This window comes from Colletotrichum costaricense (assembly GCF_030867565.1).
Source record: "Colletotrichum costaricense strain IMI 309622 chromosome Unknown Scaffold_4.1, whole genome shotgun sequence".
Taxonomy (NCBI): domain Eukaryota; kingdom Fungi; phylum Ascomycota; class Sordariomycetes; order Glomerellales; family Glomerellaceae; genus Colletotrichum; species Colletotrichum costaricense.
In genome coordinates, this window is record NW_026848233.1 from 584,591 (window position 1) to 608,737 (window position 24,147).

At 50.3% G+C, this 24,147-nt stretch overlaps 9 protein-coding genes across 9 annotated transcripts; 7 read left to right on the top strand and 2 right to left on the bottom strand.

The window, feature by feature from the left end:
* Window positions 1–1,479: 1,479 nt before the first annotated feature.
* CCOS01_04215 (uncharacterized protein) lies at window positions 1,480–3,048 on the bottom strand (the record flags this gene model as incomplete). Its single annotated transcript, XM_060452397.1, has 3 exons — window positions 1,480–1,958; window positions 2,024–2,966; window positions 3,031–3,048. The coding sequence occupies 3 exons, from the start codon at window positions 3,046–3,048 to the stop codon at window positions 1,480–1,482; spliced, it is 1,440 nt and encodes a 479-aa protein (XP_060316355.1).
* A 629-nt stretch (window positions 3,049–3,677) lies between these two features.
* On the top strand, window positions 3,678–5,753 carry CCOS01_04216 (uncharacterized protein; the record flags this gene model as incomplete). The annotated part of the gene is made up of 6 exons (XM_060452398.1): window positions 3,678–3,745; window positions 3,813–4,395; window positions 4,450–4,917; window positions 4,971–5,077; window positions 5,125–5,347; window positions 5,406–5,753. 6 exons carry the CDS (start codon window positions 3,678–3,680, stop codon window positions 5,751–5,753), a joined length of 1,797 nt encoding a protein of 598 aa, XP_060316356.1.
* A 1,253-nt stretch (window positions 5,754–7,006) lies between these two features.
* CCOS01_04217 (uncharacterized protein) lies at window positions 7,007–8,569 on the top strand (the record flags this gene model as incomplete). The annotated part of the gene is made up of 5 exons (XM_060452399.1): window positions 7,007–7,063; window positions 7,146–7,438; window positions 7,585–7,630; window positions 7,688–7,920; window positions 8,032–8,569. 5 exons carry the CDS (start codon window positions 7,007–7,009, stop codon window positions 8,567–8,569), a joined length of 1,167 nt encoding a protein of 388 aa, XP_060316357.1.
* Window positions 8,570–9,705: 1,136 nt separating this feature from the next.
* Window positions 9,706–10,885, top strand: CCOS01_04218 (peptidase family M28; the record flags this gene model as incomplete). The annotated part of the gene is made up of 2 exons (XM_060452400.1): window positions 9,706–10,349; window positions 10,405–10,885. The coding sequence occupies 2 exons, from the start codon at window positions 9,706–9,708 to the stop codon at window positions 10,883–10,885; spliced, it is 1,125 nt and encodes a 374-aa protein (XP_060316358.1).
* Window positions 10,886–11,589: 704 nt separating this feature from the next.
* CCOS01_04219 (uncharacterized protein) lies at window positions 11,590–12,614 on the top strand (the record flags this gene model as incomplete). The annotated part of the gene is made up of 2 exons (XM_060452401.1): window positions 11,590–12,103; window positions 12,169–12,614. The coding sequence occupies 2 exons, from the start codon at window positions 11,590–11,592 to the stop codon at window positions 12,612–12,614; spliced, it is 960 nt and encodes a 319-aa protein (XP_060316359.1).
* Window positions 12,615–16,399: 3,785 nt separating this feature from the next.
* CCOS01_04220 (uncharacterized protein) lies at window positions 16,400–17,522 on the top strand (the record flags this gene model as incomplete). The annotated part of the gene is made up of 2 exons (XM_060452402.1): window positions 16,400–16,985; window positions 17,071–17,522. 2 exons carry the CDS (start codon window positions 16,400–16,402, stop codon window positions 17,520–17,522), a joined length of 1,038 nt encoding a protein of 345 aa, XP_060316360.1.
* Window positions 17,523–18,318: 796 nt separating this feature from the next.
* CCOS01_04221 (uncharacterized protein) lies at window positions 18,319–19,582 on the top strand (the record flags this gene model as incomplete). The annotated part of the gene is made up of 2 exons (XM_060452403.1): window positions 18,319–18,976; window positions 19,032–19,582. 2 exons carry the CDS (start codon window positions 18,319–18,321, stop codon window positions 19,580–19,582), a joined length of 1,209 nt encoding a protein of 402 aa, XP_060316361.1.
* A 241-nt stretch (window positions 19,583–19,823) lies between these two features.
* CCOS01_04222 (3-hydroxyacyl-CoA dehydrogenase) lies at window positions 19,824–21,011 on the bottom strand (the record flags this gene model as incomplete). The annotated part of the gene is made up of 1 exon (XM_060452404.1): window positions 19,824–21,011. One exon carries the CDS (start codon window positions 21,009–21,011, stop codon window positions 19,824–19,826), a length of 1,188 nt encoding a protein of 395 aa, XP_060316362.1.
* An 819-nt stretch (window positions 21,012–21,830) lies between these two features.
* CCOS01_04223 (asparagine synthase) lies at window positions 21,831–23,644 on the top strand (the record flags this gene model as incomplete). Its single annotated transcript, XM_060452405.1, has 4 exons — window positions 21,831–22,448; window positions 22,504–22,923; window positions 22,975–23,511; window positions 23,573–23,644. 4 exons carry the CDS (start codon window positions 21,831–21,833, stop codon window positions 23,642–23,644), a joined length of 1,647 nt encoding a protein of 548 aa, XP_060316363.1.
* Window positions 23,645–24,147: the final 503 nt, after the last annotated feature.

Genomic DNA, 24,147 nt, shown 5'->3' on the forward strand with positions numbered 1-24,147 from the left:
TGAGACTCTGAGATCGCCCCGATTAAGCTTCTTTCTCTTCAAGTTGAAGGTATGCGACAAAGTGACAAAGTCGACAGTCTCCAGAGATTGTTTATCCGCTCGTTCGCGAAACCCTCTTAGCGTGCGGGAGTCCGTTGGGGCTAGTTGATTAGAAATGATGAAGTCATGGCGTTGAGTTGTCAATCTTCAAGAGTCGTTGTTTCTCTTTGCCCTTCAGAAAGTCCCACTAAACCTTCTGTATCCTTATTCTCAAAGCGCAAAGTCAATTCGAGGTTGTAAACTCCATGTTCTTCCCAACGGCGCATCAAAGAAGGAGAAAAAGCCCGTCGGCAAACATGCTAAACAGCTCGGAACTTCGTCTATGACGCGCGACTCGTGGAGCGCTTAAAGCATTTACCGAGACTCGATTCCGGGGGATTGTCGCGGAGATAAGCGCTCCATTCGATGGCGCGAGACCGGGGCGGTGTCCTATCATCGTTGGTCTCATGGTACTAAGACTCAAGTAAGCTTGTTCGGCCGGTACCGACTCGGCGCGGGGAGGTTGTTACAGGGTGGCGCGGCTTCAGTACCGGTGCTTGTTCCGATTTCCGGCTTTTTGAGACATGCGCCGGGCCGTTGGGGGTGTGGTTTTGATGGAGGTTGTCTGGCATTGGGCAGAAGATGTGCGATGGCGTTGGGGGAGAGTTGGGGGACATGGTTCTCTGTACAAGCTTTATAGAACTTGAAAGTTTGCAGTTTCTCCAAAACACAAAGAAGATTATTTCCGTAATAAACCGAGGAAAAAGAGCAAGAAATGGAGTAAAGATGGCAAAAACGCAAAAGAATTAGCACAACCTGGTTTCGATCCAGGGACCTCTGGGTTATGAGCCCAGCGCTCTACCCCTGAGCTATTGTGCTTGCTGTTGCCAATTTTGCCAAAGTTTGTTTATTGTGTAGCTTAGCGCAAGGCCAAAAAATTGCAGCCTCAGGAATAATCCGCGCTCACGTTCATTCAGCCCGTGAACTTCGCAGGTGCAAAACTATGATGCGATGAGTGCCTGAAATGAATTCCTTTGGTCAAGATAGACTCTATCGTTGAGGTTGATAGCGTTTGTTATGCATCAGCCCCCACACCCGGCGACAAAATGTCACTGAGGGTGGCTGCTTGTAAATGATACTTGCTTGTCCATCTCTCATCAATTTGTCATCAAAAACGCCATCGAAAGAAACCTTATTGTGCATGGCGAAAGAGGAAAAGTAGGCTGATATGGTAGTTGGAATATGAAGAGAGACCAGGGCGCGGTGATTGGAAGAACTTCGTTGAGTTGATCTGTCATTTTAGATGTTGGATTGCATGGCAACTTGAGACATTTGTCTGGGGAAGTCTTTAGACAAAAACGCCGTCTTTTCTGGTATAGCCTACCGCCCTACGTCTCTATCTCGATATTCACGACTCTCCTTGCTTCTCTTTTTCCTCATGCGATGCTGAAACCTCCTCGGCTAGTCACAGACAACCCTCGCCTTGACAAGCAGTAGATCGGAGTCATAGCTGTTGCCATCAGCGGTGCCAACCTTCACCAGGCCCGGCGAGATGTTGCATAGCACGATGTTCCCATCACCGAGCGGTTCCTTCTCCCAGCCCTCGGCTTCCATAGACTTGTCGTCGAAACGAATGCGGGCTCCACCCGCCATCTCCTTGTACCATTTCGGGTAGAAGTAAGCTCTGGAAGCCATGAAGATCCCGCGGAGCTGCACCGCATCGTCGAATATCTTGAGGATGTATCTCTCAAGCTTTTCGTTCTTTGCTTTGTAATCGGGACACTCATTGGGAACAAATCTGAAGAAGGCTACCATCTCCATCTGTACCACCCTCAGCATCTCCGCCTGGTCGACGCCAATCATCTGATTGATCATCTCTCCAATCTCAGCTTTGCCGTGTAGGATCTTCGTTGGGTCCAGTTGCCTGCGGTTGCATAATGCTGCCATTTAAAGGTTTCAGTGACAATGATCACCAAATAGCCATCGGGGTGGGGAACTCTCTCACCTAGTAACTTCTCGAAGCAGGTAATGAAGCTCATTCCGATTGTGCCGGCCCAAGTCTTTTCGTAACTTCCGTCTACCCCGAGGTCGAAGAATCGTCCTATGACAGTCTTCCAAAGGTAGTGTGCCACAACGAAGGGCCTCATGTCCTCGTCTTGGAGCTGGTCGATGTAATCATTGATGCCATCGGAACTGAGAAAACAGGAGTCATTGATGCAGCCGTCTTTCAGGTCTCCCTCTGAGGGACAGCCGGTGAGAACGTGATTGGCAAGGTAGTTGATGTTGTACTGCATTTTCGCCCATATGGCCGTGATCAATTCGTCCGAGACCTTGCTAGAGTTCGCAAGAGGTTGAGTCTTCAATTTCGCGACCTCACATTCTTCAAGTCGGGACTCGAGTTTCTCAATCCGCCCGGAAAGCTTATGGTACCCCTTCTCGAGATTGTCCATGGCATCTCGATGATCCGACTCTCGCTGGGCCAGCTCTGCTTCAGCATCAGCGGCCCTCTCAAGTGCCCACGCTAGTTTCTTCTCCATGTCGGCTGCTTCATCACTTGCCCCTATCAGGCACTTTTCAAGTTCTTGATTGTCTTCCTCACATTTCCGAAGGCGACTTGTAAGCTCTTCAATGCGCTGTGCTTGTAGCGCGGCCCTCGCTTTGCCAACGATGACGAAGGTGTGCTCTTGATAATATGACATCGAGTCATCGCGGCTCACATTCTTTTTCTCCCATCTGATAACCTCGAGGTTCTTGCTGAAAAAGCTTTTGCGAAAAGTTCGATGGCGGCGGGGAGGCTGGGCTGCTAGACGTTCCCCAAACGAAAGTGGCATCTGCTCTTGAGGGGTGTCGGTATTCGTTGGTTGCGGAATCCTGCCCTCGCGGGGCTCATCTTCTGGCATGCTGTTGGGAGATTCTGCCTCACTGTCCTCGATGACCATGAAGCGTCCCTAAAATCAAATAAGAATTTGAGGGAGAAGATTTTCTGAAATTTGAGTATTTGGGGTAGCTTACCTGTGTATGCTCAGCCATGATTCAGCCGATCAACTTGATTTATCTCTTGCCGATGTGAGAAATCTTCGGGAGCCTTTGCGCAGTCGAGCTTCCTTGGAATGTATGATTTTATTGTATGAGAAAGACTCTGGGTCAGTGAGAGAATAATTGTATGAGGTGAGGTAGAGAGGTAAGGCCAGGTAGGACTAAGCAGATATGAGGTGCTTGCCACCCAAGCTTCCTTCCTTTTCTTCTTAAAACAGGTGCCTTCCTTTTTCTTTTCTTTCCGTGCCCTGTGGGCTAAGTGAGGTAAGGCAGGTACGGTGCACCCATTCTTTTTGGCTGCACTTTTAAGAAAAAAAAAACATACACTTCACCTTTTCGACTCAATACCTCACCACGCTCTCACACTGCACACTTTTCAAACTTCTTCTTTTTTTGACTCACTTTTCTTGCTAAGTCTTCAGGATTTTTAGTAAGTTTTCCTCTCTGATTTTCCTTTCCCTTGTCTGGAAATGTCAGCATTTTCTGTTTCCAATCTTTTGGTATTTCTTCCACATAAGCTCAACACCACTTTTGCCCAATCTCACAATATTTCTTACTTTACTGACGAAGACTATCCAGACCAAAGATCTACAGAAGCTTTCGGCCGGAAAGTGATGCCCACCATGGTGAAGACTCGAATTTCTGAAGACGATGAGAAGGCCATCATCATTGGCATAGACTTTGGCACGACGTAAGACCATCATACTACTTCTTGTTCTTGCTAAAACTTTATGGACTATTTTCTGACTACTCAAAAGCTTCTCCGGTGTCAGCTGGGCCTACTCCGGTCAACCCGACAATATCGAGGTCATCAGCCGCTGGGAATCCAAGATAAACCTCAACTCCGACAAAGAGAAAGTGCCCTCTTCCATTCTTTTCCGAGGAAAACGCGGCAACTCTTCTTGGGGATATGCCATACCCAGAGATGCAAAGCAGGAGCCGTTGAAGTGGTTCAAGCTCTTGCTTGTTGATGAGCGTGACCTTCCCGAGAACGTCCGAGATTCTAGCCAGATTGCTACGGCTAGGAGGCTGGCGAAGAGCGCCAACAAAGAGCCGGTCGAGATCATTAGCGGATATCTCCAGAACTTATGGAATCACGCCATAGAGTGCATTGTCAGCACAGTTGGCGATGCAATGGTCAAGATGTGCCAGTTTCACATCGTCATAACTCTTCCGGCAATCTGGCCGGATTACGCCAAGGCCAGAATGCGCAGAGCTGCTGAAGAAGCTGGCTTGCTGAAGTCCCGTCCAGCTGGAGAGACGAGCTTGTCCTTCATCTCGGAGCCCGAAGCGGCAGCTCTTGCTACAATGAAGGACTTGTCGAAGTTGCCCACCGCGGAGGTATGTGAACTTTTTTGATCTTGAGTGATGTGGCACTGACCAGCTACTTCCTAGGTTGGTGATCACATCGTTGTGTGTGATGCTGGTGGCGGCACTGTCGACCTCATCACCTACGAGATCCTGAGCTTGGATCCCTTCATCGTCCGAGAGGCTGTTCAGGGTGACGGCGACCTCTGTGGCGGCGTCTTCCTTGATGAGGCATTTGTCAACATGCTTAAGGAGAAGGTTACTCCTCAAGCTTGGAACAACATTCCGGAAGAGGAGGTCAGGAAGTTGTTGAATGACGAATGGGAGCACTGTATCAAGCCTTCTTTCAAGAACCAGGATGACGACTGGCAGATCAATCTTCCCCCTGAGTGTCGTGTTCCTGGATCTCAACGGCGGGGTATGAAGCGCAAGCGCAACCTCATCCTTGATCAGGCGGACCTGCTCAAAGTTTTTGATCCTGTCGTCAACCAGACAATCTCACTGGTAGAGAAGCAGATCGAGGCTGTCATGACGAAGACGGAGTCGAAGCCCAAGGTAAGAAGCACTAGCCTTGATGAATGATGAACAACTGACATTATGTGTGAAAGCAAATCATTCTTGTTGGGGGGTTTGGCAGATGCCCATACCTACGAAGCCGCCTCAAGGAAGAAGTCGGCAACAACATTGAGATTCTTCAAGGCTACGGAGCCAAGCCGTAAGTCTCATTCTCAAGTTTTCCAAGCCGACGCTAACATAGGACAGTTGGACTGCGATTTGTCGGGGTGCAACTATTCATGGACTGACGCGCCGCAACCTCGCTCCTGGTCTTGCAGTCGAAATCAAGTCTAGAGTCTCTCGGATGAGCTACGGCACCTGCTGCACGATTCCCTACGACCCCGAGGAACATGAAGAGGAAGACAGATATTGGTGCGAAGATGAACTCGCATGGAAGGTCGATACCTGCATGGAGTGGTTTCTTGAGCGAGTATGTTGGGAAATACAGTCTTCTTCTGGAAAGTATTCATAGCTGACACATATGCTAGGGAACCGATGTCTCTTCTGCAGATCCGGTTACCAAGTCTTACTATCGCCTTTGGGAGTCAGTTCCTAGTCAGGTCGACGGAACGATCTATTCCAGCGAGGCGTGGCCTCCTCCGGAGAGATTGGACCACCGCGTCAACGAGCTGTGCAACATTACTTGGAAGAAGAAGATCAACTTCGCGTCCCTTCCTCGCTTCACCAACCCCATGGGCAAAGTCTTCGCAATGATAAACTACGACGTGGAGATGGCCTGCTCCGGAAAGAGCGTGGACTTCACTGTCATTCATGATGGCAAGCAGGTGGCAGCTAAGAATGTTGACGTGGTCTTCAAGTCGGACGGGGACGAGTAAGGGAATGACTTGCGAACACCGGTGATCAAATCGTGGGAAATGGCATCGTGAAGAGGCTTGTGAAGGGAGTGATTGGCTTCTACTGCATAGGGAGGAGGGGATGACAGATGGCACTAAGGCTATCAGCCATCTGACCCGCTGGGAGAAGCCATGGTAAGTCCTAAAAGGGCATTAGAAAGGCAAAATACATAAGAGAACCTGATCTGCAACATGGATTTCGCGGCACTGACTTACTCAACGACACGTTGTCTGTGGACTGGCTGCTGGCAAGCTTATCTCAGCCTCAACGAGTTGACAGGCTTCATTGCACCACGACATCGAGACGTCCTGAATGGGAGAAAGCGTGTATATTACGAAGGTAAACACCTCAAAAAGTCTTTGTATGATACGTCAAAGGGCGCTTGATATCTTCTAGATCCACGACTGTGGCGTTTCTGACCTGCAACCCGTCAGATTGGGCTCCCGGAAGCTTATCAAGATCATCACCTGCTCGACCCGTCATTGTGTCACGTCAGCAGAAGGCCAATCGGACAGCGGTGCGAGGGCGGTTTCCCAGATATCCGGGACGTTGGACCATCCTCATGCATGGCCCGTATGATGGGCTTTGTATGCATGCTTCGTCAATGCCAAAAGCTGGTGAAGTTGCGGTAAGCGCCGGCCGCGGTTCAAAGAGGCTGTTTTACGGGCCGACTATCCGTGAGCCTCTGCGTAACCTGAGATTTCTTCCCTGCGGCATTGATCGGAAACTCAAAGGCGTCTATGGCAAAAGTCAAACGGGTTGTTTTCCCCAAGCAGTCTTTGCTGCAGCCTGCGATTCAACGCCAGACGCGAACCTTTGGCGGACTAGCTGGTAAGCTCGCTCACTACCAGAGCTGGCTTTGATATGTTGCAGCTGTGTGGAGAGTTTACACGCTCACTCTGCTTGGAGATTTACGAGATTGCGGAAGCCATTGGTCTAGATGGCTCAAGTTCAGCTTACGGCTTGGTGGCGTATGAGCCTGAGATAACGGCGGCCCAAGGAGGAGAGAGTGGGAAGAATATATGAACGTTCGCGGATCCGGGCAACAATACAGAAGGCCACAGTATCTCACGCTCGACGGCTTCACACTCGGATGTTTCAGGCGCGAACCCCTCCACAATATGATAGCCAAGACTGAAACCCAGCCCCGGACCGGAGGACCTCAGGAGAAGGCGGAGCAGCCCGACTCCTCCTCCACCAAGGGCCCTCTCTCGGGAGACAACACCGACACAGAATGAGGCAAAGACGCAGTCGTCATCGAGCCCGTCTGTACCGTCACCAGGATCAACTAGTACGTCATCTTCTTCGTCATCCTCTCCTCAACCTTCCTCTTTGCCCTAGACAATACCGTCGTCGCTGACGTCTAGCCTCAGATCGTGTTGCAGCTCGACTCCTTCGAGGATATCGCGTGGCTTGCTGTCGCCTTCATCGTGGCTACGACGGCTGTCAACCTCTTCTATGACCAGCTGTATTCCCATCTGAAGCCCAAGTGGTTGTACATCGCCAGCGTCCCTGTCTTCGAAGCGGGTAGTGCTCTCTGCGGTGCGGCGCCGAATATTAACAGCCTCATCGTCGGGCGAGCACTGTGCGGTCTGGGCGGTGTTGGTATGTATCTCGGGGTCATGGTCCTCATCGCAGCGACCACGACGATTCAGGAGCGGCCTACGTATCTCGCTAGTATCGGGATTACTTAGGGGCCAGGGTCCCTTCTTGGACCAGTTGTGGGAGGCGCTTTTGCTGACTGGGATGCGACGTGGCGGTAAGTCATCTCAACCATGGTCGATAGCCTCCTCAATGACTGACACTTGACAGCTGGGCCTTCCATATCAACCTTCCCATCGGCGGCCTAGCCGCACCGGTGTACTTCTTTATGCTACCGTCTCCAGATCCTCAGCCTTGCGCGACTATCCTATAGCGACTCGCCGAGATCGACTGGATCGGTGCTCCGCTGATGCTCGGCACCATCGTCTGCTTCACCATGGGCACCTCGTTCGGAGGTGTCCTGTATGAATGGGACTCCAGCTCCGAGATAGCGCTCTTCGTCGTCGCCGGCGTCCTGTTCATCGTCTTCGGCATCCAGCAGGTGCACTGCATCGGCACAACCAAAGAGCGGCGCATCTTCCCAGTCGAGTTCATCGCCTCCCGCAAGTATTAACGAACCATCATCCTCATGTTCTGCGTTACAGCCGCCGGGGGCTACGCCATCTTCGTGCCTGTGTACTTTGTTCCCATCTTCTTCCAGTTCACGAGAGGCGACAGCGCCATCGACGCGGCTGTCCGCCTGCTCTCGTTCAGCCTGGTCATGATGACCGTGACCCTAACGCAGGGCGGCATGCTGTCCCATCTGTCCGGAAAGTTCGGGCTGTACATGCCATGGTTCACCGTCGGCGGCATCATTTGTGTCGTTGCTTCCACGTTGATGTACGTCGTCAAGACTGACACCAGCACGGCCTGGATCTACGGGGCCTCAGCCATGCTCGGTGCCGGCTTGGGAAGTATCACGCAAGCGGGCTTCTCGATTGCCCAGGCCAGCGTGCCAGCTTCCAAAGCTGCTGTTGCGTCCTCTCCGATTGCCTTGGTGCAGACGAGCGGTATCAACATCGCGCTGGCGGTCAGTAATGCTGTGGTTCTGAACAGAACTGAGAAGCGGCCGACTGCGATTCTGCCGGATGCTGTCACAGAGGACCAGGTTCAGGCTGCGATTGCTGGTGTCGGGACGAACTTTGCCACAACGCTGCCGCCGCGGATGCAGCAGGAGGTTCTCGAGGCTATCGTTGAGGCTCTGAACTTGCCTTAAATCTTGGTGATCACAGCCTGGGCACTTGTCTTGGTCTGCAGTGTGCTGATGAAGAGAGAAAGGTTATTCATGACGGCTGCTGTTGGAGTTTGAGGATCTTTGGCAGATGATGGAGAAATAAGAGCAATGGATATATACGAAGACATTGAATCTTGGTGAAGAGGCCATTGATGGGGACACCATAATGTTAGGGTTGTCCGGGTGGGTATAGAGTCTAGATGAGATGAGCGCATATGAATGGAATAATAGATGTTCAATACAGAGCCACCAGTTCTACTCGTGCCCTCAGGAGCAACAGGTCGCTCCTCCGAATGTTCCCATTTGACACCACTTCGTATATCTGGTCATCAGCGACGTCAGATCGCTTGAGTGCCGCTTGGCCCACCAATTTTTGTTCCGTGATAGTACTTTCCCTCCAGAATCAAGCAAGTATTTCTCTTCGAATAGTTCCTCGACGTAGAGACCAAAGGGCAAACGTAAGTCGTCGCGCAGAAGAAGAAGGATGAGAAGTTGATTGCTGAAAGGGCTGGAAGTGGCTCCTAATGCTTGGAGTTCATCCAAGAGCACGAGTATGCTCTGAAGGCCAAATTGGCGAGACTTGACGCAATGTCTTGGTGCAAGGCTCCTCGACAGTGCTAAGGAATGAATGAGATGCACCATATAAGTAAGGCAAGGGATGAGTGAGATGGAGTGAGATGGAGTGAGATGAAGAGTGAAGTGAGGTCGTCGCGGTGGAGCGTGCACTCACTGGACGGGCCGTGCGGAGAAACGGGTCCCAGCGCGTCTTACCTAATGCGCTCAGAGACCCGCTATTTTAAAACAGAGCCACAGGGGGACTGCAGCTCCATGTTGCAGGACAGTTTCGCTCTAACCCGTTGCGGCCGGTCCATCCCTCGGTCGGAGGACGTCCAAAAGTTGACACCTCTTCGGAAACTCAACCACAGCTCTGAACCTCTCATCAAATCTCGGAGCTCCGTCGCGAAGTCATCCAAATTCGCCATCTCCCCCTATTACCAACGACGACGACGACAACGAAGAGACGCGCCGCCATAGATCTCGGCCCGCCAAACACAGCATGAGTTCATGAGAACAGGGTCCCATCGTGCCCTTGCCGCTGTCATTCGTCACAGCCCGCCATGGCCCTCCCTCTCGTGAGAGGCCATCCCGTCCGCGGACTCTGGATCGCGTTCCTTCACCTCCTTTTCGCGGCTTCGGTATGCGCCTACACACCGCTCTCAGCAGCCGTGCTCAAGAACGTCACGGTATCCGAGGCCGACTTTGACATTCACAACGGCCCATTGCTGGCCCCCATTCTCATCCCCCGAGTGCCCGGCACGGATGGGCAGCTCAAAACTCAACAGCATTTTGTTGATTTCTTCACCAAGAACTTGCCGAAATGGAACATCCAATGGCAAAACTCAACAGATAAGACACCCGCCACGGGAAATACCGATATCCCGTTTCAGAATCTCATCATCAGGCGCGAACCACCATGGACGAAGCCTGGCCAGGCCAACTATCTCACCCTGGTGGCGCATTACGACAGCAAGATCGAACCCAAGGGCTTTATCGGCGCGACGGATAGTGCTGCGCCGTGCGCTATGCTTCTGCACGTTGCGAGGGCGCTGGATCCGATGATGACCCAGATGTACGATGAGATGGTTGCCCTCGGAGAGAACGGTGGCACAGTTCCCCAGGATATGGGTCTGCAGATTCTGCTTCTCGATGGAGAGGAAGCTTTCAAGTCCTGGACGGACACCGACTCGCTATATGGCGCCAGGTCAGTTGAGATACGACACAGCATGAGATCTTACCTTACTAACATCTTGCTGCAGGTCCCTGGCTCTCGAATGGGAGAACACATTCAACCCCGCCATGTCTCATTACAAGAACCCCCTGGAGCAAATCAGCATGTTCGTCCTGCTTGACCTCCTCGGCTCAGCAGAGCCCAAGGTTCCTTCCTACTTTCAGTCAACCCACTGGGCCTACAAGGCCATGGCCGACATTGAGAAGCGCATGCGTGACCTCAACTTACTCGAGAGCAAGCCCAAGATGCCGTTCCTGTACGACATCAACAAGGTGAACAAGATGTTTGGACGTAGTGGCATCGGCGACGACCATGTCCCCTTCATGATGAAGGGCGTCAACATTCTGCATATGATTCCCTCGCCTTTCCCAGACGTATGGCACACCACGCAGGATGATGGGGAGCACCTCGATATGCCGACGGTGAGGGACTGGACGAAGATTGTGACGGCGTTTACCATGGAGTGGCTTGATGCGATGGAAATAATGCCTGAAGAGGCCCAGAGGTAGCATACCTAGAAGTTGAACTGTCGAAGCTGAACTCCGTCTTTGCTCCCAACCATGTATGTTCACTGCTTGCTTTTTTGTGTAAGCAGATTCAGAACCCACATGTTGAAATTATTTTGTTTGTGGAGGAGTTCCTCCCCTGTGCAACGTCTTTGTCATTGCTGTGGTAAATCAAGTAAATGCTGAACCGCTTTACCAAAAGGTGACAGCCACCAAAACCTCAAAGGAGCGACTGTAGCTTGGGCGTCTGTTCAGTAAACCAAGAAGCTGGTATGCGTAAATATAGATGGCTTCGGCATTTTAATTGTCGCTCCTTTCACAGAATTGCTATAAAGCAGCCCATTTCCTCCGATGTTGGCTCAAAAATGCTGCAAGCTCTTCGTCTAGCACTGCCTTTCCTCAGTCTTATTTACAACTTCACTGTGCTACACTCGTAAGTCCAACGATTGGAATAGTGGATAGAAGTCACTAATTATTTTCTTCCTTTCCCTTCGTGCCAGACCCAAAGCTTACGAATGAGAAAGTGCAGGTCGATATCCACGATTTCCACGGTCCTCAACGAGACCTATCCATATTTCCTTTCCACATTCCCCAAACAAATTCGTCATACAATATCTACCGACAAGATGTGGGAGATACTCCGAGCTGATTTAATGGAAGACCATCCTATCCAGCGAATCAGTAAATCGGGCGATTTCCGCTTCATCATGCCCAACCCATTTCCTCCACTTGAGCCTATGGACAAAACTCGGAGGTCACACTTGAAAATCATTGTCGACTCCGACACCGTCAAAAAGACTTCAAAACCGCTGGCCGAATTGATGGGGTCAGTCGACGGAGGTATCATGTTGCTGGAGGAAGATCATGTCGGTTCAATGTTCGTTCTCCTCGCAATCGTTCACGAGCGCCCTCTGGACATCCTACCAGCCAAGATTTCAATCAGCGAGCTTCAGAGCCTGGTCCACCACGCAGACAAGTATGGCCTCGTCCACCGTCTGGGAACGCACCTCAAGGGGTGGATGCCCAAGCAAGAGGAATGGACGGACCCTCAGATTTGGAACGATACTGCACACACCGCCTGGATTGCCAGCACAATCGGCGCGAAAGATATCTACGAACAAGTGATTGCTCGCCTCGCCATCAAGTACACTAATGTACCTTCCAAGGACGATCTGATAAATCGCTGGTCTGATAGTGTAAGACTCTATGAAACAGTTCAAGGTGAGTGATGCGCCTTTTTAAATTGCTGGAGAGTGGGGAAACGCGACGTGACCTAACGGAAACAGTTGATGTAGAGAAATTCCGCCAAAAAGGCATGGTGGTCGTGAGACAAAAGCTTAAGGGTTTTCATGACAATGCCTCAGAGAACAAAAATTGTCAAAAGGAGCAAGCAACCGCAGAAGAACGCAAGAAATGCAATTTCAAGATCGCCAGCTCCTTCAAACATACCATCAAGGCAGCTGGACCTGAGTTCGAGAGTTTCTTTGAGTACACAGGAGACGGAGATGGGACACTTATTGAAAAGATGGATAAATGCACCTTGGAGATTCTGAAGACAAAATGCCCCACAATTGAGGGCCACGAGTCTTGTGATCCTTTCGTTAAGACATTTAGAGTTGATGTACGGAATCAGGAGGGATTGTCGCTGGAGCTCACCGACGAACAGAAGAAAGACTTCACACGGCGGGCTTTGATCTCGGGATGGGGAGCCCCCAAAACCACGCTGAACTAATTGAATAGACACCAGAAAGCACAGCTTTGGGAAATCACTGCTTTCTCAAAACTCGACAGGTAATTATGCACCCAGAGCTCTAGTCATTTTATTTATCAGAACATACAGGGGGAGCGCGTCAGGAAAGGCAGTTTAATGAGGGAGAAATAGCGAAAGCACAACCAGTTCATTCTCCTTGCTTCTTCTCTTCCAAGTCAATTACGGTATGGTTGGGGGATGAGCTATTGAGAAGGTGGTCCGGTAGTCCCAAAGTGTACCCGATATCTACAGTCCGAAAACGACTGAATACTATCATTCCTTGGCTTTGGGAAAGTTAAACTCAGACAAAGACCGGGCACACCGCTTCAGTCTCATTTTCGCTTGCTACTGCAGTAATGATGTGAAGCCACCTCGAAGCCTCGATAAGTAAGCAGTTCCACTCGTGAATGTGCTACCAATGTAACTCCGAGCAAAAGTGGAGGCAGTTGAACGAATGCTGTGGAATGATAATGTGCTAAGGTAGCTCGAAAGAAAAAACTCATACCTAGTATGGCCAGAATGAAACGAAAAGGAACCCGGGCTACCTCGATACTACGACCTAGGCGGTAAGCTTCTGCTGAGTGACCCAATATCTCGACCAAGTCCAAAATCTCACATGCGCTATTACTAGGCGTGCCTGGCCTGACCTGTGGCCGGGCAAACGCTGCTGGCCGCCAATTACATTCTCACCAACCCGCCTATTGCCTTTGTGTTACTGGGAACCAAACACTGAGATAATCTCTTTGTGGCGGGTTCCAAATTGCTGTTTTGATACAGTGTCTTTGTTCCAAGTACGGTAAAACGCACTAATCTTTAACCCCGTCACCTCCTCGAGGGCAATGAGCCGAGGGTCAAAGAAATGAATCATTTCTTGGCCCATTGCCCTAAGAGTAACCTTCCGAAAATCCGCACTCTCTCCATAATGCCAATCCAAATAGTAGTTCGCATCTCTTGGCGCAAAAGAATATAAATCAGCCGCCTACTTCCCCTACCTTATCTTTGATGGGAGGAACGACAGACATATGAGTACTCCTTCAACGCGCTATCACACATCAACATATCAAACGCACTACACCGCATAGAGCTCGTAAGTCTCATATCAGACTGCAGAGGAAAATGCAAGAATCCCATACTTTAATCTCAAAGCTTATAATCGGACAGAAGCTTCCTGGTTTCTACCGGTACCTATATAGGAAGCAGCCTTGATTTCGGGAACATGACATCTTCTGATACCGACGACTACCTGAAGTCAATCATTCCAAATCTGCCGTCGGGCGAAACTATTAAGTTTAGCGAAGATGGTTCCACGTCTCTTCACTCCTTTAACGTAGGGGGTAAAAGTGGTGAAAGCACAAACCCTACGATGGGGGTCACGGCCATCGTTTCCCTACAGGTAATGACGGAAGCTGCAAACATGAAGAAAATCGAGGCATCCTATGAACACGATTTCGACTTTTCTTTTTTTACGGACAAAATATCGCGGGGCCATATCAGATCCATATTAATTCTCTTCGACATCGCCCACGGTACCGAATTCTTTGTCCCAAACAAGGCCTTTGTTCTCGGAAAAACACCAGTTTTGAAAAAGATCTCCTTCCGTGACCTCTATTGTCTGGTATATGATACTCAACCACTCTATCTCCAATCTCTTTTGGGTCCGTATCTACCGCATTGGATGCCCACACAAGACGAGAAAGACAACCTGAGCACAGCAATGATTGAGGCCGCTATCAATGTAGCTTGGGAGATTGGCGCGGGAGGTTTATATGACGATATGGCTGATCGCTTGGGCTTTATATGTGAAGTCAACAAGCGAAACAAACCTGAGAAGCCAGGTTGCAGGAGTTTGTCACCATCTTATCGCAAACTGGGCGGAGAGACAACAAATGTTTCCAGTGAGTCTTGAGCGTCTTCATCGTCGAGGAGTTGAAGATTTTCTCTAATCTAACAAAACTGACACTACGTAGCCGACGTGGCTTTCGTTCGTACAGAGAGACTCAAATTCCTCTTCAGTGAGCTGAAATACGTCATAACGTCCTGTGATAGCGGTGTAGGCTGCCACTTCAACGACAGTTTGGATGATGACGATGAATGTAGCTCCAAAATCATCCATTACATGTCTCCTGGTTCCAGTGACGGACTCTATACAACGTTCGAGCGGTTCGGCCTGAGTCAGATCCTATCTAACCTGGATAATACCTCGATCTATACAGGCAGTGTTCAGAGCCTGCTCGAGAGGCTCTTGAAAGTGGAATGCCGGACCATAGATGGCCATGAATCTTGTGATCCTTTTAAGAAGATGCGAGACAACTTAAAAAAGGATTCAGAGTGGTCTCCTCTGCAGCTTGCCGTGAGAAGTCGGGAACACTTTACTGAGCAAGCTCTTATTTACGGATGGACGCCGCAAGTGGATAATTGTTTCATCTATTAAGAAACACGTAAAGTGCTTCATAATTCATAGTGAGAAGAGACCCTTGTAAGGTTTGGGTTCAGAGCGCCCTCTACAGCATGCGTTGAAGCATCGGGTAGGCACAAGCGGACATTGTAACTTGACTTGGCGCCCACGGACGAATCATAAGGCAGAAACTATTTAGCAGTTTGTTTGAATAAAGCGCAAGAATTTTCACCCATACAGCATCTCTTACTTTCATTTCGGAATCTCCATTTCTATTTCCGAATTTATCTGGTGAAGAACTATCCATGGAGAGGTTAACTTTGATGGTCTCAAAGTGTGATGTTGGGAGGGAATAGAATATGTGATATTGTTCCGATGGTTCGAGGAAGACTTTTTGAGTTCCCTCGTAGAAAAGACCGAAAGATGGGGGTGCCTCCTGTGTGTGAGCCCGATGTTATCTGAAATACAGCCTAGAATTGGGCTGATAACGCAACAAACAAACAGTAGTGTCGCGATTTGATACACGCCCTGTTTAATTCGCAACGACGGTTGCGCCGTTATGAACGAGCGACTCGAAGTCCAAATGAGCACCTCAGAAGTCTTTGCTCTTGAAAACCATCTTTTACGATGTAATAATATACGTACCTGTAGGATATAGCCAAATCGGCACCTAACGCCTTAACGCATCCAGATTTGGAGTACCTCAACCTTGGTGTTGATAAAAAATATGAGGGAAAGAATCGAGTCGAGTGATACTCAGTGTTGCATGAATACCTGGAGGCACGGAGGTAGGTTGTGTGTTACGCGCCTGCTCAATGCCCCATAAGATGGACCAAGTCGCGCGCTTTCAGGCATGCCAGTTCCGGCCGAGCAACCGCAGTCAAGTGTTACCAACACTCTTACAAACTGACTTGCCGCTTAACCTTGTGTAACTACCTAGGAGGCACAGACTCGGACGATTCCTTCCATGGCGGGGGTGCTCAAACCCCTGTTCTTACACAGCGCCTTTGTTACTGCTACAGGAAATCAAAGAACCTTCACCACCATTACCGCCACCAGGAGCATTTGACCGAGTCCAAAGAAATGAATTCAGCCTTGATCCCTTTGTCAATGAGTTCGATTCACGAGGCGCTCCTCGGTTTCTTGTGTGAGGTGGAATATAAATGAGTCATCTGCTTCCTCAAGGTGAAACAGAACAGACGATAAACCTCCGCTTCAAAGCGCCGTAATTCGCCATAGACTTTGAACAATACTCTACCATTCAGATTGCTTGAGTTACGCATTGCATATAAGGTGTTGCATCGAAAGTTGTTCAGCGAAGAGCAGCTTGACTATTCCTAGGGACATTGACAGCCGCTGTTTGCTTCCAGACATGACATCTACGGAGACGAAATGGGATTCAGTAGTCGCGAGAATACCGGATGACCGGGTTATTGTGTTTTGCGAGGAAAAGCTCCTCTGCTTCGACATTGACAATGGCACCGACTTGTCACTCACGATCTTCGTTTCCCCTGAGAAACTGACGAAAGCTTCTCCTGATGTCTTCATGTTTGAGCCAAATTGGCAAAATAAAGAACAACGCGTGGATAAAATGCCATCCGACAATCCCCAAGTAATGCTGATCCTCCTTGCGATCATACACGATGAGAAGCGCTTCATCCCGGATAAGGTCTGTGTTATTCAGCTCTATGGTCTCTTGGCACATGCTCGACAATTTGGTCTCACAGGGAGTTTGGGCCCGCACCTCCAAGATTGGATGCCCACAGAGAAAGAAAGAACCGACTCGCCTGACAAGGAATACATTGCCTGGATTGCTTGGGAGATCGGCGCGAAAGAAATATACAACGAAATGGTCAATCACCTAGGCTCCATGTGCTCCGGTGATGGGAAAGGTAGCATCCGGTGGCCAGAGACACCCGACCCTATAGAGGAATATCTTGCCGAAGCGAGAATTATTGGTGAGTCTTTCATACTGTGGTCATCAGCCATTCAAGTAACCATGTATCCTGCATGAAAGTATCTAACGGAAAATAGATGACATAGTAAAGGTCCGAAATCGACTCCTAGGTTTCATGTTCACTGAGCTGAGAAAGATCATGAAATTTGGCGAGAATGATAGCAAGCACTGCCTTAAAATCGAGCCCACAGACAGTAACCTAAATCACGATCCATGCACAGGCCTCATCCGAACAATGATGACTGCAGAGTCCTTGACCACCATCTGGGGAGAGCAAGGTTTCGATGTTGCTCTTCTATTCGATCAGGATGTATCGAAACATCCGGATTATTCAGGCAGTGCCACAGAATTACGAAACACACTCTTGAGTGTGGAAGTCAATTATGATGAGTTACATGACCATTGCAATCCTTTTGAAGGAATGAAGAGAAAGTTGGGAGACGAATCTTACTTGGAACATCTGGACGTTGTTTCAACGCAAGAGAAATTGGACCAATTTCAAGCGCGAGCTCAAATATCGGGATGGAAGCCACAGTAGTAGTTTCGGCCTCGGTCCAGAAACATGATAGACTATTGATTCTTCATGGCTTTATTTAGACTCTCAGAAGTTTCTATTAGAGAAGTCTTTGGCTCGTTGGTTTCCGAGAAGCGAACAATGATTGAAGCATAGCTACCTAGATCTTCGGTGTTGGAGCAGTTGTGCATTCGTTCTCAGTAGAGTCTTTCTTTCTCCGTTAGGGTGAAATCGGCAATTTTGAAGTTGGACTAAAAGGACATTCCATGATGTTTCAAGTATTGACTTATGACTTTCCTGGGACTTAAATGATTGACTGGATTTATGGAATTCAAGGAGAGGAAACTGCCGAGAGAGGAGGGCTGTGGTTGAAATTTGAGTGCGATGTCCACAGGTGAATTCATACAGCTTCCTCTATCAAGATTCACTCTCAACTTACACCGATTTTGTACTTGTTTGCTAGTAGAACTGTATCCCTCTCAATCATTCGTTCCACAACTCTAATGGGTGGTTCGCTCAGTTTTCTTCTCTCGTGCATGTAAAAACACGCAGCACGCCTCTGCAGACTCTAAACAGGTCCAAATGACTGATTGACCATTAGCTTTCTTTCCTCCTGCCCAAGGTACTCAGAACCTACCTCCGTCTAGTGTCTAGATGAGTAGTGCGGCTCGGTGCTCAGTGACCCAGGGTATAAAGCGTAAACCCCGCTCGTAGATGTACCATATGAATATATACCATATATAGATGCAAGCTGTTTAGTCGCATACACTTGATTGAGGCTCTGGCCAGAACTCAGAATAAGCCAACGCAAGCACACACCATGGCGTCAGCCACAGAGAACTCGTCTGACGTCCCCAAGGATTCCGACGAACCCAAACCCAATGGTCCCGAGCGAGCGGGGTCTCCTATCGCGACCGAAAAGGCCTCCTTCGACGATCGAGGCGACCTCACTCTCAGAGTCGGCAGTTTAGAAGATGGGAGCGCCGACGTGTTCGACTTCGTCGTCTGCTCTAGGGCACTGGTGCGCGCGTCTCCCGTGTTTCGGGCAATGCTCTTTGGAGGATTCTCGGAGTCGAAGCCCGAGGGAGACGCCTGGATCGTGAAGCTTCCCGAAGACCGCCCTGCGCCCTTCTTCATTCTCCTCAACATCATCCATGGTTGCTTCAGCGCGGTCCCGCAGAAGCTGAAGCTGGATGAGCTCTACCAGCTGCTTGTTGTCACGAATAAGTATGGCATGTTATCGGTCATATTCCAGTGGGCGCCAATCTGGTTCGAAACTCACAAGAACCTCGATGTGATCTCGGAAGGGAACGAAAGATTATTATGGATTGCTTGGGAGCTCGGAGAGGAAAGGACCTTTGAAGTGAAATGTCGAGATTTTGTCCTTAGGTCCAAAGTCAACCCCGAAGGGCAGATCGTTGATAAGATAGGGGTCCCTCTCAACACTTACGATTGTTATGAAGCCAGTGGCATAATAGGTGGGTTCCTAAACATAAAGTTATGGAATAAGTCTGCTTAACAAGCCGCAATCAGATGATATCACAAAGGCTCGACAGGATATTCTGGATGAATTGAGTTCAAACTTTCACGCCGCCATTCGGGAAGGATTAGAAGGCCGAGGATGCAAAAAAGAACGGCCCAAAGAGCAGCCTGAATCGCATTATGCTGGCTATCATGGATATGGGCATCCTCCTACCAAGACTCCTGCCCTGTCTGCGACTGATTGGAAAGCGATCAAGGACCGGTGCAACGATACTGCCCTGGTTGAAGTAATGAAAGCCGTCGAACGTCTTGGTCTTGGGAAATTTGGGGTACCTCAGGGAACTAGAACACGCTTTCTCGGAAACGTCAACGCCATTGGGTATTTGACTTCCAGCCTCCGATCTAAAAGTCAAGCGGTCCACAAGATATGCTCACCTTTGAATCAAATCATGGATCGATTCGAAGGTTCGATGGGGGATTTCAAGTCACCAATCTCGGACAATAATCTCAAGTACATGAGGAACCAGGCCAAGAAGACTGCCATTGGCGGGGATAGATCAGAAGAGACGGGGGAGCCGCAAAAGAAGAGGCCTAGATTCTGAAGCTCGTAAAGGGAAACTGAGCACTCTGATGCGGGGGAAAAGGTCAAACGCATACCGTGGCTTTTTCGGAGAATCAGACGGGATGGTGGCTGAGCAGTGACACTGCTGCTGCTTCATCAAAGTATGGCTTTGTGTTATCAGTTCTGCAATATGTTGCATCCAAACGTGGCTAACCAATTCTCCTCGCATTTGACAGAACAGAAAAGAAAACGCTACCGCGAAGCATACAGTGGGCCGTACTTCATCGGCGCAACTTCAGATACGAGCTCTTCGCCTGGGCCCTCTTCTCACGCAAGATCTTCCTCTCCTCGGCCGAGTACAGCCCATCTCCCGTCTTCTCCCCAAGCCTCCCCCTAGAAATGTAGTTCTCCTCCAGCCAGTCAGTGTACCCGGCCTTCTTTGCATCCACGACCCCCATGTTCACCCTGTTCCTTTCAACCTGCCACACAGTGTCCAGCCCGACCTCGTCCATCTTCTCACAGGGCCCTTTCTCGGCGTGGAAGAAGTCTCTGAAGAGGGCGTCAATATCCCGGGGTGAAGCTAGTTCCGCCTGTAGGATGCGTAGCGTGTCTGACTTGACGGCGGACCATATCCGGTTGAAGACGAAGCCGACTGATTCATGGGGAAGAGCCAGGGGGTTGAAGCCCACACTCTGCATTTGCTTCTTCAGGAAAGGCATGAGATCTTGGTCTGTGACGCCGCAAGTCATGAGCTCGACGTATGTGTTTCGCGGCGGTAGATGGTAGTGCGTGTTCAGCAGGCGCTCCGGCCTGGTAATCAGATGTCTTAGAGCTGACGTCGGCCACGTTGAGCTGTTGGAAGCCAGAATGCAGTCCTCGGGAACGAGCGCGTCGACTTTACCCAGCATCTCACGCTTGATCTCTGGATCTTCGGGGAGAGCTTCAATGACCATCCAGGGGTTTCCACTGCACGATTCCTCTAAAACAGTGCTTGTCGTTACTCGGCCCGGATGTGTCTCCCGAACAGCACAAACTGTAGTAAGCGCATCCCCAACGTACGGCATCGCAGAGGAAAGCACGCTCGAGTCAACGTCGTGGAGTATGACGGGCCGGCCCGTAGAGGCCCACATAACGGCTAATCGCCGACCGAGGACCCCCGCGCCGAGGATGACAACGGGCCGGGAAGTGGGGTCGCTAGGCGGCGTCCATTTCGGGGTGACGGGCGCCGCCGCTGCTGCTTCTGTCTTAGGAGAACGGCTTGAGAATGGGCGAATTTGATGTTGAGATGAGAAGGAATTTGATTGCCGGCATTGAGTTGTAAGTCGGGCTTTGGGGAGGAGTATTGCTGTCGTCGTTGTGGGCAGGGTTCTGGCGATTGTTGCTGGTTTTGTGATGCTTCGGCTTGTGATGCCGTTTGTAATGGTGAGTTGAGTGCGCCATAGTTGTTGACAGGTTCTTCTAGATGCCATTGTGATGCTTAGTCTTTCTAGCGTTTCTACTAGAGGCCGGAGGATATGTTGTTCATCTTATACTGTTGTTCTGTCACTTCTCGCTGAGCCGATGATGATGGCACTGTCGCATGATGAAGACAGCCGAGAGAGTGGCGTGATGTTGTCGACTAACACTGGGCTGACCTCAACTGCCAAGTTCGGGCCTTCGCGGCTGGGGTTCCAATTGCATCACGCAACTGGGGAACTCCCCAGATCTCCCCGGAAAAGCAAGGTCACTTGCTCGGGTAGTCTATGCCGCCCTACTACTAGCTTCCGCTCATTCCTTGTCTGCTTTGGGGGAGGGGAAATTCATGATCCATCTCGGGAGTTTTGCATGGCGATGTGTAATGGCGTCATCTGAGTGAAGTCTGCTCAAAGCATACCAGATGTGGCCCTCTCCAAGAAAGAAATACAAATCGTAGAAGTCAAAACAATTCAGTCAACAGATGATTGAGAAGAAGCAATTCAAGGATCTCTAACTTCAATGGTGTTCTTCTTTAAAGCAAGCCAATCTGACCATCATAAGAGCCCTAAGAGGCACGAAAGTACGTACCTAAATCGATGGTGGGGTTGATGGTGCTCCATTGGTCCACAGTACCAGGTACCCAATCTTTGTTCCCGAACAAATTCCGTTGGCCGATTCTCGTGCGAACAGCAACTTCATGACCAACATCCAACGCAGTCGCAAGCCTCCTTCCCGTGCATCGCGAATCGCAGCAGCCCAGTCACAGACGTTGCCATCTGAGACTTATTATCTGCAGCCAGTGGCAAACTGCGTTCGGTGCCGCGTAGGCTATAATGTGCGGGATCCACGCGGTCGTTTCTCGCGACGGCTTCCAGTCGCTGCCCCGAGACGTCAAGACATGCCTCTGCAACCGCGGTCCGGATCATCTAGGCGAAGTTCGCTGTCAAACCCCGGGAGATAGCTCTGTCTTTCTGACTCTCACCTCGACGGTTCTGGCTCTGCGCGGTGACCACGTCACTCAGCAGCCCTTTCGCGACGCGTCTTCTGGGTCTGTCCTGTGCTGGAACGGCGAAGCCTGGAAGATTGCAGGGGGACCTGTCCAAGGGAACGACGGAGACGTAATCTTTGCTTTGCTCACTGCGGCCAGTAGCCGCAGCGCTGAGGAACATGCGGTCTTGGATGTACTGCGCAGCATTGAGGGCCCTTTCGCGTTTGTCTACTTCGACGCGACTTCTTCCCGTCTATTCTATGGTCGCGATCGACTTGGTCGACGATCGTTGCTGCTCAATGGAGAGGGTGGAATCAGATTGTCTAGTATTGCTGAGAGCACATCATCTTCGTGGGCAGAGGTGGAAGCAGATGGCATCTACGTCGTAGACTTGGTAGCCTGGCACAGTGACTCACTGAAGTCAAACTCGCCTCGCTCTTGGACGCCAGGCGAGACTGAGACGGTAAGCTAGATGTCTCGCGCGACATGAATTACGTTTTTGCTACTTACGATACCAGGTCCTCAACATTGGAGTCTTCAGTATGACACTCCCGCCATCTGATGTTCAGCCGCTGTCAGCAGTGTCACCGTCAGTGCAGGCAGTCAAACAGCAAATGACCGAGTCGCTCAGATTGCGCGTTTTAAACGTTCCTGAACCCCCAGCCCACGATGCTGGCAACGACACGCGAGTAGCTGTCTTGTTCTCTGGCGGCTTGGACTGTACAATCCTCGCGCGGATGGCTAGCGACTTGGTTCCATCTGATCAAGGCATCGACCTGATCAACGTGGCTTTCGAGAACCCTCGCTTAGCAGCGAAGGCTGACAACTCCCCTGGTGCGCCAAGTCTCTATGAGGCTTGTCCAGACAGAATCACGGGAAGGAAGTCCTTTGCCGAGCTGACTACTGTCTGCCCAGCTAGAAATTGGAGATTCATCGCCGTAGGTTCCTTTAGCTTGATACAGCTATCTGCCCTTACTGACCCTTGGCAGGTTGACGTTCCTTACCAGGAAGTACTCGAGCACCGGAGCCAAGTGATCTCTTTGATGTATCCCCATAACACCGAGATGGATCTCTCCATCGCCTACGCCCTCTACTTTGCCGCCCGCGGCATCGGCATGTCACAAAGTAGCCCGTCAGACCCAGCCGTCAAATATACCACGCCAGCGCGAGTGCTTCTCTCTGGCCTCGGGGCCGACGAACTCTTTGGCGGCTATGTACGGCATACCACTGCATTTTCAAGGAGGGGCTACCCGGGCCTGCTCGAGGAACTCAAGCTAGATGTTAGCCGGCTGGGCAAGCGCAACTTGGGACGCGACGATAGAGCCATGTCTCACTGGAGCCGGGAAGTACGATTCCCGTTCCTTGATGAACAGTTTGTGAAGTGGGCCATCGAGTGTCCGGTCTGGGAAAAGTGTGACTTTGGCTGTCCCGAAGGCGACTCGGGGGTCGATCCTGAGAAGCGAGTGCTGAGGCTTCTTGCGAGGGATCTTGGCATGGGCGCAGTTGCCCAAGAGAAGAAGAGAGCGGTAGGTTTTACTCTATACTCTGAGGGCGGCTGAGTATCCCCCGGGCTAATCATTCGACTAGATTCAATTCGGCTCGAGGACCGCAAAGATGGAGAGTGGAAAAACAAAGGGAACAACACTCATTGCTCCATGAGTATAAATTGGGAGACAAGTGCTTCCCAAGCCTGGCGATGATGACGTACAGATACTTCCGAGTTGGCGGTCCCTTGAACGATGTTGCCAGTGACTGCGCGTTTCTGCTTTGCAGTAACCCTTTGCTTGCAGCATACGTTCAAGTTAATCATTTAAGACCGCTGGCGATGATGTCGTAAAGGCAAGTCTGAGCCAGAAGATAGATGAGCTAGATCTACCTTACAAAATTAGACAAAAATTCACGGATAATTTCGACGCTCTTCGCAAACATGGTTCCATTTCCTGAAGCTCAATTCGGCCACGTTGTTGGCCATGTCAATCAGCTAGTGTAACCAAATCCTCATTCACCACGACTGAAACTCGAGTGGCCAGAAAAGGTCTCACAGATCGAATGCCGACGGCAATCCTGTGAGACAGCGACACAGGGTAAATGATCCTACTGCTACCCGGCAGTGCCCATGCAAGCCGACATCACGCACATGTCCCAGCCGCCCCTTGCCTGAG